The sequence below is a fragment of the Lichenostomus cassidix genome, chromosome 5 (genome assembly GCF_008360975.1).
Source record: "Lichenostomus cassidix isolate B80296 chromosome 5, HeHo_3.0, whole genome shotgun sequence".
Lineage (NCBI taxonomy): Eukaryota > Metazoa > Chordata > Aves > Passeriformes > Meliphagidae > Lichenostomus > Lichenostomus cassidix.
Genome location: NC_139486.1, coordinates 32751715 through 32763978, shown reverse-complemented (window position 1 = coordinate 32763978; position 12264 = coordinate 32751715). Strand labels below are relative to the sequence as shown.

General features: G+C 40.3%; 1 protein-coding gene across 2 annotated transcripts in view; it reads left to right on the top strand.

The window, feature by feature from the left end:
• PLEKHH1 (pleckstrin homology, MyTH4 and FERM domain containing H1) overlaps window positions 1–12264 on the top strand; it is a 49438-nt gene that overhangs the window by 33364 nt on the left and 3810 nt on the right. For both annotated transcript variants that reach the window (XM_085062124.1, XM_085062125.1), the window contains exons 20-27: window positions 364–461; window positions 2899–3076; window positions 3484–3639; window positions 6218–6318; window positions 8055–8196; window positions 9078–9220; window positions 10130–10259; window positions 11848–11934. In XM_085062124.1, the coding sequence (XP_084918250.1) occupies window positions 364–461; window positions 2899–3076; window positions 3484–3639; window positions 6218–6318; window positions 8055–8196; window positions 9078–9220; window positions 10130–10259; window positions 11848–11934 (1035 nt within the window). The remainder of the gene's footprint in view (window positions 1–363; window positions 462–2898; window positions 3077–3483; window positions 3640–6217; window positions 6319–8054; window positions 8197–9077; window positions 9221–10129; window positions 10260–11847; window positions 11935–12264) is intronic.

Below are 12264 nucleotides of genomic sequence, written 5' to 3'. Positions count from 1 at the left end.
AGACATTAAAATCAGGTTAAATAATAATGGCTCTACTTTGAAATAAAATTCCCCTGTGCCTTTTGGTTATGATTTTCAGTTACATGGTATTAATTTAAGTCTTTATTGTTCACTCCATTGTGGTTACACTAGTCAAAATTTTCAAAAGTAGCCAGTCACTTAGAACTCTTTTCAGAGTCCAGGCTGATATAATGAACAGCAGTCTGTCTGACCATCACTTCCCTCAGAAACATCTTGAACTGCACATCTTAAGAGTCACTCCAAAAAGCACTAGTCCCCATTATCGTTTTGGCTGTAGTATTCTATGAAAGACAGCAGGTAAGAAGTACAGAATGAGAGTGATGCCCAGTTTTGTGTTCACAGTGCTGGCAACTCCTGGCTTTATGTGCTCCTCTATTCCTGCCTCAACATCACTTCCTCTGGTACATCAAACAGCACTTGCAGCGACATGCAGACCCCAGGTAAGGACTGCAACAGCATTTCGTTCTGCTCAGCTGACTGCCTCTTGGATCCACTACAGATAAAGAAGGAAGTAATTTTCGAATACACACATACAAATATGTATTGACAGGGAGGACAGAAGGCTCACAGTGGTGTAAGGATGTTAGTTGTGCCCCTTCAACCATTCACATTAATTTATCACTTACATGAAGCTAGTTCACAAAACTGAGTGACCTATACTAGCAAAAGATCTTTTTGTAGATATAACCGGAGCTATGTAGGGAAGCTTTTTGCTTATGCAGCTACTTTCTTTTATTGATAGAAAAATAGACCAAAGTAATTACTTAGAATGAATTATTCAAATATTAGGTGATTACATTCTGCAGTCAGATTAGCACGCCAAGTGACAGAACAAAAGTGAGGCAGAAAACATATCAGGGAACCATAAAAAGCTAGGAAAAATGAATGAACCTGAAATATATGCTAGTACTTTTCTTTCTTACCTCTTTGGCACGTAACTATGGTAACAGGAAGAAGTTGTTCTCCATTGTTCATGCTGTGCTCTTTGTTTGTTTCCATGGTGGTCTGGTCTTCAGCATATCTCACTGTGTCCTTAGCGAGGAGGTCACAGCTAGAGATGTCTAGTTGTCTGTTGCAAGAATACACTGTTGTTAAGACAAAAGTGAAAGTAGTTTCCCTTCAAACAAATACTCATATTCAATTTATAAGCCTAAATCTGCCATGGAACTCAAGCTGAAAGTCACCTGGCACTGCAAAGGAAACATGTACACCTATCAAGTATTTTATTTTCTAAAATGCTGCTTCACATTTGCTATTTCTTCTCAAAAGCAAAAATACAGATACTGGGCACTCTTCAATGTTCAGGTTCTCCATTTGCTAAGACAACATATTAGGGATCTTTTGTCTAGTACTAGGAGCCATTTCTTCAAACTTGTGCATTACCAGCTCACAGACTGGCCCATTGAGCTCACTAGTGGAGCTGCTCTACTGTTGGAGAGTGTTGAATTTCATAAGGATTTGCTTGGCCATGTGCAACTGATTTATTTCATCAGCTTCAAGCACTACTGTGCTGATGGTCTGCCCAAAAGTACCTTTATGAACAAATGTACTCCAAGCAGAAACAAAGAGGACACTTATTGATATGATCCAGCTATGAAGCAATTACTAAAGCTAGAAAAACCCCAGAAATTACATGAAAATGTGTCTGTGTTCACCTGAAGTTTAGCTTAGATTTGGATCAGTTGCGAAATGGGATTTATCTTGGCTCCTTCTCCTTAGCTCTAGGAATGCTTACCTCTCTTTGGATGGAGCAGACACAGCTGCTTCTTGACCAGTTAAGTAGATACTCTTCCCCCATTTCACACAGCAAGCAAGACACTAGAATGTTTACACTGCATAATACCTATGGTCTAGATCTATTCTATATCTTAATTCTAGTTATTGTTTTTTGTGTAAGCTGACCTTAGTGTACATATCCAGTCTCTAAGAGAGGAAGAAAAGTGGGGCAGAGTCCTAAGTGAGAAGCCACAGGGCTTAGGACCATTTGGAAACCAGACAACAGCTTCTTGATGAAGCAAGATTGTCTATTTGAAAGCTGTCCGAACTCATTACTGGGGAGGTGAGCAATATATTGCTAGAGTGAAAAGCCAGAACTCCTGACTTCCATGCTGCTTGCAGGGATTTAACTGGAGATTTAATCATGTACTGAGCTCCTGAAGGCATCTTGAATGGAATTGTTTTCCCTTGCAAAGTGATAGCACAGTTACAAATCCATATAAATACTTCCATTTCAGAACTTATTCAGTGTATACATTCTTAATATTTTTGTGCAAGGTGCAGTTGACTGTTCCTGCTTGGCTTTAGAGATACATCTTTTTGGTGCTGTCCAATGCAGGCATTCTCTTCAGTAGACAATAAACTGATCATCTTGGAATCTCTGTCAAGTCTCTTGGTTAGAAGATAGGGTTAATACATGGAAACATAATTTGTGCAGCCATGTAAATTGATAAACACAACTCGTAATGCGTTAGTCTCACAGAGTTATACAACTCATTATTAATATTTACCAGGACTTGACATTATAGTAACTAAATTCCACTGGCATGACAGCGAGTTTGAGGGTGATTTGACCTTGACAGTTGTTATGATGGCAACAGGGTACTGAAGAGGATATCTGTCCCATCCACCTAGAAGCAGAGAACACTCCTGTGTTTCCTAGAGAGTCCATTGTCTGCCTTAGTTTTACAGGTCCTTGGAGCTCAGGTTTTTATTGTAGCTTTTCTCTGTTAGTCTGTTGAGATGAACAGTGTATCTGCATGGAGATATATCTTTGCTTGAGCAAAAGCCTGAGGGAGGAATGTGTTGTTATGGCATGGGAAATTGAAGAGGTCGTGGCACTTGGAGCATGTTTGTGGTTCTCTCCCCCTCTTTGCCTAGGAGTGAGATAGGCAAGTATGCCATCTACTGCCAGAGATCAGTAGACCGCACGGTGCAGGCTGGAGAGCGGGAAGCCAAGCCCTCCCGGATGGAGATCGTGTCCATCCTGCTGAGAAATCCCTACCACCACTCACTACCCTTCAGCATCCCAGTGCACTTCATGAACGGAACCTACCAGGTGAGCCACCACAGCTGCCTTTCTTCTGAGCATTAGAGGACTGCACCATAACCTGCCTCCTTGATGCGAGTGGGTGGCACCGTGGTATTCATACCTACTGGGTGTTGGGAGATAAACACTGTTTCTCCTCCTTGCTGTTTTAGCTGATTTTCTAAGAAAGTGAAAGGAATTCATTCCTAGCTCTGCAGGTCTTAGGAAGAAAAGGTAGCTGAGAAAAAGGGAGAGATGTTGAAAGTGTCTTGATATGGGAAAGAACATGGTATGAAGGGAAACAATACATAGCTGTTGTCAATGGAGCTGGCAGTTAATCTGGAGATGTTAATCTGTAGGAAACCACCTTCATTAGTTGTGATACCCATCAATGGTCAGGTTTCTTATATCCTCGATTAAGTCCTCTTTCATTGCAGGTTGTAGGTTTTGATGGTTCCTCAACAGTTGATGAATTCATCCAGCGACTGAACCAGGAAACAGGAATGAGAAAGCCATCCCATATGGGATTTTCTCTGTTCACAGATGATCCTTCTGGCAGGAATTTGGAACATTGTTTGGCGGGCAACATGAAGGTATTAATGTTTTCCCTCTGCTACCTTTAGTATACATCTTTGAAGAACTGCTTAATGGTTAATAAATCCTTTTTAATGAATTAGGATCTAATAAGCTTGGATATTGTCTATCTAGATTAATATTCACAGATGAGATATTAATTCCTGCACTTGGGTCACAACAACCCCATGCAACCCTACACGCTGGGGGAAGAGTGGCTGGAAAGCTGCTCAGAGGAAAAGGATCTGAGGGTCTTGGTCAACAGCCGTCTGAACACAATCTGGTAGTATGCCCAGGTGGCCAAGAAGGTGAATGACATCCTGGCCTGTATCAGAAATAGTGTGGCCAGCAGGACCAGGAAAGTGACTGTGCTCCTGTACTCAGCACTGGGTTTGGGCCCCTCACAATAAGAAAGACATTGAGGTGCTGGAGTGGCTCCAGAGACGGGCAGCAAAGCTGGGGAAGGGTCTGGAGAGTAAGTCTGATGAGGAGCAGCTGAAGGAGCTGAGGTTCTTTAGCCTGGAAAAAAGGAGGCTCAGCAGGACCTTATTGCTCTCTACAACTCCCTGAAAGAAGGCTGCAGCCAGGTTGGTTTCTTCTCCCAAGTAGCAAATGACAGGATAAGAGGAAGCAGTCCAGAATTGCTCCAGGGGAGGTTTAGATTGCCTATTAAGCAAAATTTCTTCACTGAAAGAGTTTCTCAAGCATTGGAACAGACTGCCCAGGGAAGTGGTGGAGTCACCATCCCTAGAGGCATTTAAAAGATGATGTGTAAAAAAAGTAGATGTGTCACCTGGGGACATGGTTTAGTGGTAGACATGACAGTGCTGGTGTAATGGTTGGGCTTGCTCATCTTAAAGGTCTTTTTCAACCTAAATGATTTTATGATTCTATAATTAGCTAGCCTAATCTGATGTAGTTCATAATAGAAAGATCTATTTTAGAAGGTGATAAATTGGTCAATTTTAAAAAGTCTAACTCAGATTTTAGCAAATATTAAAGTTTAATTGTCTTGACTACAAAATGAAACATGACTGAGCTAGCCAGCATAAGCAGATATCACAACTGACATCAAATGTGACACTCCTAATTGAGACAAATTTATGTTAGGCTGTGAGTCTTTGGCATGTCTATATAAATTCCATCTACTGGACTATGCAGTGTCTCCTTGCTATCTCCAGATAACTCAGGCTTTCATTGTTGATAAGTATACTTAGGGGAGAAACTGAGTGTGGCTTCACTTTAAGAACGAGTGTAGTGCCTCAGATCAGGGGAAAAAGAAAGCAGATAAAGTATTAGCATCTGTGTCTTTCATATGGAGATTTTTATCTGTGCTGCAGCTGAATGACTGCCTTAATTGAGCAGACTGGCTGCCATGAATGAGACACACCAGATTTTGGTACAAATAAGTGAGAATAATTTGTCATACAGCATTAATGGAGGAATAGTTGTAGTGACAACTTTGAAGAGGTCCTGATACCTGTAGAGAACTTAAACAATCGATTTTACACAGTGTAAAATTTCACATTAAGCAACAGAGGGAGAAGACACCAATAATTTTGAAATAGATGGTTTGAAAGAAAACTACCATGGAGAGTGCCAAGTTATATAGGTTTTTTTTTCATGGCCTGATACACATCAGTTAATCTGGAGCTTTGCAGATAATTGGACCACCATTGGGAGGGATGAGGTATCAGAGTAAACAAAGGAGCTTGAGACAATCAAAGGCATCACTTTTCCTCAGCAAGTAAATAATAACCAGTAAATTTCAGTAGCTTGAGAGGTTTAGAGATCTGCTTATGTATTTCATGTGGCTTCTTATGTTCACATTCCTTTAACTGAGATGCCATCAAGAGAGCTAGAGGCCTTCATTAGTCCAATTGTAAAAGAACTAGAATAACCAGGAGGAGCTGAATGGAACTGAAAAAAAACCCCCCATGTTATTGTGAAAAATATATCTTGAGTTACAAAGTTGGAATCTAGGACCAAACAGTCCCAAAGTTTGGACATTCACATCCCAGGGTTTGGTATAGACATGTATGATCTGCTACTGTTCAGAGGATATGTTAGTGCTTTAGTTTGACTCAGGAGGGCACTTTTGAAGTAAACCTACCAATCGTTCCTATTAACCATGCTTTGACTCACATTAAGGAGTAATCTAAGAGCATGAAATTGATTCTTCTTATATGAAACATGAACTGGAAGATGTGATCCCACACAGAAGTGGGCTTTGAGATTACTTGATCAGACTACTAATGTGGGCATGGAGACGTAGGAATGGGTGTTTCTCTGTGCAGATCTGCTCCTTCCGAGCTTTGCTACTTACTAATGTAGACATAGCCACAAGAGTTACTACCAGACCAGAATTTACATGTCCCCCTGCAGGTTAGAGCTGGAGTTTTCAGTTGGAGTGCTATAATTTTCACATACTGTGCAACAGGAAAAAAATTGATTTTGTCACTTTGAGCTGTGTTTATGCTGATCCAGTCTGTTTCTTTATCTTCTGTTCCACAGTGTTTTATTCACTTATTTTCCCTTCGAGCCTTGGCTGTATATTTCACCTCACTGTGTCTCCTCTCTCCTTGATATTTTTTAAAGATCTGTGATGTCATTTCTAAATGGGAACAAGCCTTAAAAGAATTGCATCCTGGGAAATATGAAGGTGGCACAAGAATTGTAAAGCTGACCTATAAGAACAGGTACTGTCCTTTGTTGGGTGGCCTCACTACTGCTGTTAATGAAACATTCTAGACTGCATATATCTCTGTAGATGACCAGTCATTTATAGCATCATTAGTGCCAAAACTATTTTAGCATTTAAATCCTACAGGAGACATGATGGCTTTTGTCTGTTACATATACAAAAGCATATGGCCTGGGGGTAAACCCCAACCACTTTGCAATAGCAGAATAGACTTAAAATGAGTTAACAAGTAGCTGTAGCACAATAAGGCATACTTGGCACAATTTCACTTGCCTAGATCCTAAAACATAATTAAAGAACGTGTGTTAGGTGAGAGGGAGAGAGACCTAGAGGAAAAATCACTAGTGAAAACAAATGTGCTGAAACTTGCATTTAAGTGAACAATCAAAAAGATCAAAAAGATACAAGAACAATGTTCTAAATCATATGAGCTGTAGAAGAGACATGTAGTAGCATTGTCCAAACTTTACAAAGAAAGAAATGTTAGATGATGAAAGATGGTAGAGAAGGGAAGTAGAAGACAAAGATCTAATTTAAAAACTGGAACAAGTTCATCACTTATAATACAGACAGGAATTCTAAATGGCAGTAAATCAAGAGCTGTATGAGAACAAGGAACTAATTCTCTTTGCAGGCCAAACACAGGCCACCCCAAAACTGAACAGACAGTTCAATATTAAACATACGAAGATTTTGTTGACTGTAATGGTGGGAACAAATTTCTGTCAACTTTGTTAGTTGGTATAATAGTGGTGAAAGCAGAAGTTACTGCCTTTGACCCAGAAGGCACTATTTGTTTCAGGAGTGAAACTTTGCAGTATCATTTTGTTGGGCTGGAATGTGCCTAGGCTGGACAGCAAGGATGTTTTGATAAGGTCTTTCCAAGGTTGGGCTGTTCTAACACCAAGGACTCTGATAAGACATTTGTAAGGTCAATATGGTTCTAATAGTGTTGTTAATCTCAAAGTGACATAAAAATAAACAAACTGATCCACTGGAATGAATATCTCATGTAGTCTTGTGGAATATATAGCCATAGCTGCAGCTTGAAATTAATACGTGAATTAGTTGCTGTGGACTGGAAGTATGAGGAATGGTTCTGGGAAGCATTCCCCAGGCTGGTGTCTTCAGCCCCAACTGCTAATCTTACTATATACCATGTCAAAAAAATTCAAAGTGTGAATGGAATAAAAAATAGTAGGAAGCTTTGATTTACAAGCATGTTTCTTTAAACAAAGTCTGTTAATTGGGTCACTTATGTCCTGCTGAAGCAAACGGGAGAATTTTTTATAAGTCTTCAGTGTAAGTGGTGAAATCCAAACTGGCAAGTCTACAAGGCTGCCATGTAGAAACTTATACATGGAGAGCAAAGGTTGTTCTCTTTTCTGTGATAAGCAGAGAAGGCCATAACTTAAATATTGCTTGTGTGTGCTTGATGGGGATGAATGGACACTGATTTAGCTGTGTTTAGTAAAGGTTCACTGTCTAGAAGTGGTTGGCTTACAGAATTCTAGTAGCTTCCAAACCTAGAAAGCATGTTTTGAGCCTCCTTCCTCAAATCTTGTTCATAAGGGAAGCACCTCAGCTTTCACACTGCTGTCCAGTACCCCCTCAGTGAAAAAAAAATCCCTAAAACAAAACACATTTTTATTTTGCCTCGCCTTGATTCAAGTTCCCAGCTATACTTTCTATTCACAGTATGTTTTTGCCTTCACAATCCTCTCTGTTTAGACTGTATTTTCGGAGCCAGGCCAAAGGTGAGACAGACCGAGAGCGTTTGCTACTGGCCTTCCAAGTGAGCAGTGAAATAGCCAATGGAAGGTTTCCTGTTAATAAGGAATTAGCTCTGGAAATGGTGGCTCTAATGGCTCAGGTGAGTATGCCAGAAATGCTGGTTTTTGTCCTCTCTCAGCTGTACACTGACTATCTTTGACTAAGCAGCTATCTTTTACATCAAAAGTGCATCAAACATACATACAGCCAGCTGTACCTTGACAAATACATTATACTAGCATACGTATGTAGAACACCTTTTGCTGTAGGAAAATTTACTCTAGCTGTGCATCTCCTTTCCTTCTCAAGAAAAATACTGGAAGAAACAGTGAGGCTGAACTATTGTCAGACCTGCTCCAATTAGTACTTTAGTAGATAGAGATATGGAAATACTACCACTACTAGAATTCCATTCATAGTAAAAACTTGCCCTGTTGCTCTGCCAATTCCCTCTTACTCAGGAGGAGCATCTTCTAGGATCCTCCATTAGGTCTCCAGGCTGGGATTTAATATTTTACCACATAAAACACACAGTGTGGGTTGTGGGCATAGTAAGCAGGATAATAGTTTTTTACTGACCTGAAACTGAGTGTTGTATTTATTAAAGCAAGATAAACTGAGATGAAGAAGCTGGGGACATGGTCCAGACTATTTACAAATTTGCTGTTGTTTTAATTGGCCAGCTGAAAGTAAACCCCTAAAGCCTGGCAATTTATACAGATGCGTCTCATTACAAGTGTCTGGTCAAGATCATGTTCCACTTTCTTAGAACAGTAAATAATTCCTTGGGCAGTTGTGTCCTCAGTGGTTGCTCTTTTGTATACATTTACTATGGTAAATGCTGTAGACAACATTCCCCAGCCTGTGTCTTTTTGCATGACTAATAAACAGAGTAGTTATCAGTATGGGAATTCCTGAAATGTTCTACTGCATTAAGAACCCAATAGTACTGTTGCACTATAAGCTATAATGTTGTCTTAGGTGGAATATGGGGATTTGGATCGACCAGGATCTTCAAGTCCTGGGGGAACATCACAATTGAAAATGCAGCATCTTCTCCACCAGGTTTTAGATAAATTCTACCCCAAACACTACAAGCAAAACATTACTCCTGACCAGCTCAGGTAAATTGTTGGTTCTTCAATACTGTGCACTGAAATCAGTTTTTACTTGCCAAATTTTCTTTACATTTAAGAAGTTTCAAGGAGCCCTGTCAAGATTATTTAATGTAGAAACTCAAACAAAACACAAATTCCAGGAAAAGGTTCCCTTAATAGAAAAACTGATATAAAAAGAGCCAAATCACCAGCTAATTTTCCTGTAGGCAAGAAGTTTAAACCTTTCACTTCCAAATTAGGCATCTCAGTTTCAACAACCTAACACAAGCCTAAAATGAATTCTCTTTTTTTTTTCCCTTCCCTCAAGTGTCAATTGAATCCAGATGCCTAGCATTTGCAATGAGCCATAAAGCCAGCTCATATGGGTTGCTTCAGGCTATGCAGTAATTCTGGTAGGACATATTTTAGCAGGGTTTTTCGATGTTCTGACTTGGAACTTCTCACACACCATGCAGAGAGCTCAAGTACAAAACTCAAATGTTGCCACAGATCTCAGATCAAACTGCTTTAAAGTGAGAGAATGGTCTTCCTGCAGATCCTAAGCTACTTAGGGATGCAGTGGTGAAACTAACACAGTTACCTCCTCTTGGAGGCAAATTCCATCTTCATGTAGCAAGGTAGCTGCAAACCATCCCTAGTGAGCCAAATCAAGAGTGAGTTAATATATATTACCACTCCATATAGAGCATACTACAAGCAAGGTATGAGGAAGGTGAGAAAGTAAGTGGAAGTAGAGAAAATGCTAAAATAAACTCAGATTGTACAACTGGTAGTGCTAACAGCCCTGTCTGTAAGTGCTGTGTAGAACAGCCCTTTTGGAGTGAAGAGGTACATTCATTAACTGCTCTAATTTTACGCATCTTTCTTTGGAAGACATTAGTAAACAATACTGTCTTGTGTGTTGGATTCCTAAAGGCAGCTGACTGACAGGCTGGCGACAAAGTGGATGGTGCTGCAGGGATGCTCTCCACCAGAATGCATTCGAATTTATTTGACGGTGGCCCGGAAATGGCCTCTCTTTGGAGCCAAAATATTTGCTGCTAAGGTAACTGGAGCACTTTCTTCTTTTGCCAAGAGTGAATTATCTGAGCAGAGGTGTACCTACAGTCTGTGGTAACATGGGTCGAAAATGCTTCTACTTCAGAAAGGAAAAATACTGAACAATGCTCTGTTCTGAACAAACAGCCCTTGGTACCACACAGGTTGAAAAAGAAGGAAGACAAGTATATTCTAAACACTAGGGGTTGCTAGTGTTCAGTAAATAAATACTGAAGGTTCCCTGGCTGTGTCAATTGATCATGATACAGAGTACCATCTGTCCCTACAAGCCCTCCCAAAGCTTCCTCAGGCAAGAATTTCCCTGGGCATCAAGGCAGCAATGATAGTTTAAAATACACGATTTACATAGCACAGTGGGGGAGGAAAGGAAGAGTCCCCCCTAAAAGTCACACCTGATGCCAGCTATAGGGAGATGGGGTACTTCAGTCCTGTTTTCTGCTTGACACAGAGCTGGATGCTTTCCTTGCCACATGAGAGAGGCAATCGCTGCTAATGTCCTTTGCAGAAACAAAAATGAAAGTACACGTTGGGTAAGCTGCCAACTCACAGGCATCAGTGGGAGAGCAAAGAACAGCTGGAGGGAGTGGTTCTAACAGTAGCTTGTACCATCCCTCATCCCATTCCAGGCTCGAGCTCTGTACCTATGGCCTGTGCCTGAACTAATGTCTTAGCACATAGTAGCTGTCTGGTATTTTTTGGTATTACCCATCTTCCCCGTCCCAGCAGAAATTTCTGCTGTTGAAAGCTTGAGGGAAGTCTTCTTCCTGGTTACATGTCTCTTGCTTTGAAGTCAAAGCTGCTGTAGTTACAGAAAAAAGTCTAATGATAAAAGGGACCTCCTGAGGAGCTATACAAGGAGTTTGCACAAGGCAGTTATTTCCACTGTCGGGACTAAAAGAGGTTACTGTCAGAAGAGGTTACTGGTATTTGAGGTTACTAACACTGAAGAATCAGAATATAGAATAGGTCTACCCACAGGTGAAATAATGTTAGTATTTCTGATGATTAACCTATGGTATAGCTTTTCAGCAGTTAAACAGCAAAGCCTATGGCATTAACCATGTAATAGCAGATTCCCAGGAAAGATTTTTGTCATTAGCCATAACAAGTCATCTTTAAGAGACAATTGATGCACATTTGCTGTAAGATTTTGTAAGAAACAAAATGGCATTGATGTGATGGTACTGGGCACACTGGTATAGAAACCAGCAGGTTTCATTGCCTTACTGACTGATAGGAGCAGTATAAACACATGTACAGAGCAGAGTTGTCATTTGGTTGCTCTGTCCTAGCATTTCCTTCAGCTTTAGCCACACTGATGGAATCTAATTAATTTCAAAGCCTTTGTTATCCTTATATCTCTTGTGCCACTACTCTGAAAAGTGTATGAAAATCTGAAAATGTTATTCCAAATTTTGGGAAAAGCTCTCTTAAAAATCAAACCAGGTCACACCAGTAAGCCTACAGGATTTTTTCTCATCTTCACTTTATCCTTAAATCTCAACATTTATATCAGAAACATCATTCTGTGGTAGTCAAGAAATACCTGAATTAATAATTTGCTTTCTCTCTAGCCTATTCTGCCTTCCTCACTGGAAGACTGTCCAGTCTGGATAGCTGTGAATGAAGATGGTATCAGCATACTGGATTATAACACAATGGTATGTTGAGGAACACTGTTCGAGAGAAAAAACTGCCACAGACAGACATTCCCCTGAGTGCACAGAAAGTCACCAACAGTTTGTCTTTAACTTCAAATGGATCCAGAAGCTAGGTGGTAATGTTGCCTTTCAGCTGGTAGAAATATGGCACAGACACGGTTAAAAGGGGTAAAAGGGTTTTACTTTGGTATTTTAATAGGATTCTAGGTGCACAGCTCTTCGCAGGTGGAGCACGCTGACATGTACACTTACTGTACAACACGCATATGTTTTATGGACTTTGCAAATTAACATATCTGTCTAAAATTGCCCAGTAAGAAACTTAATAAA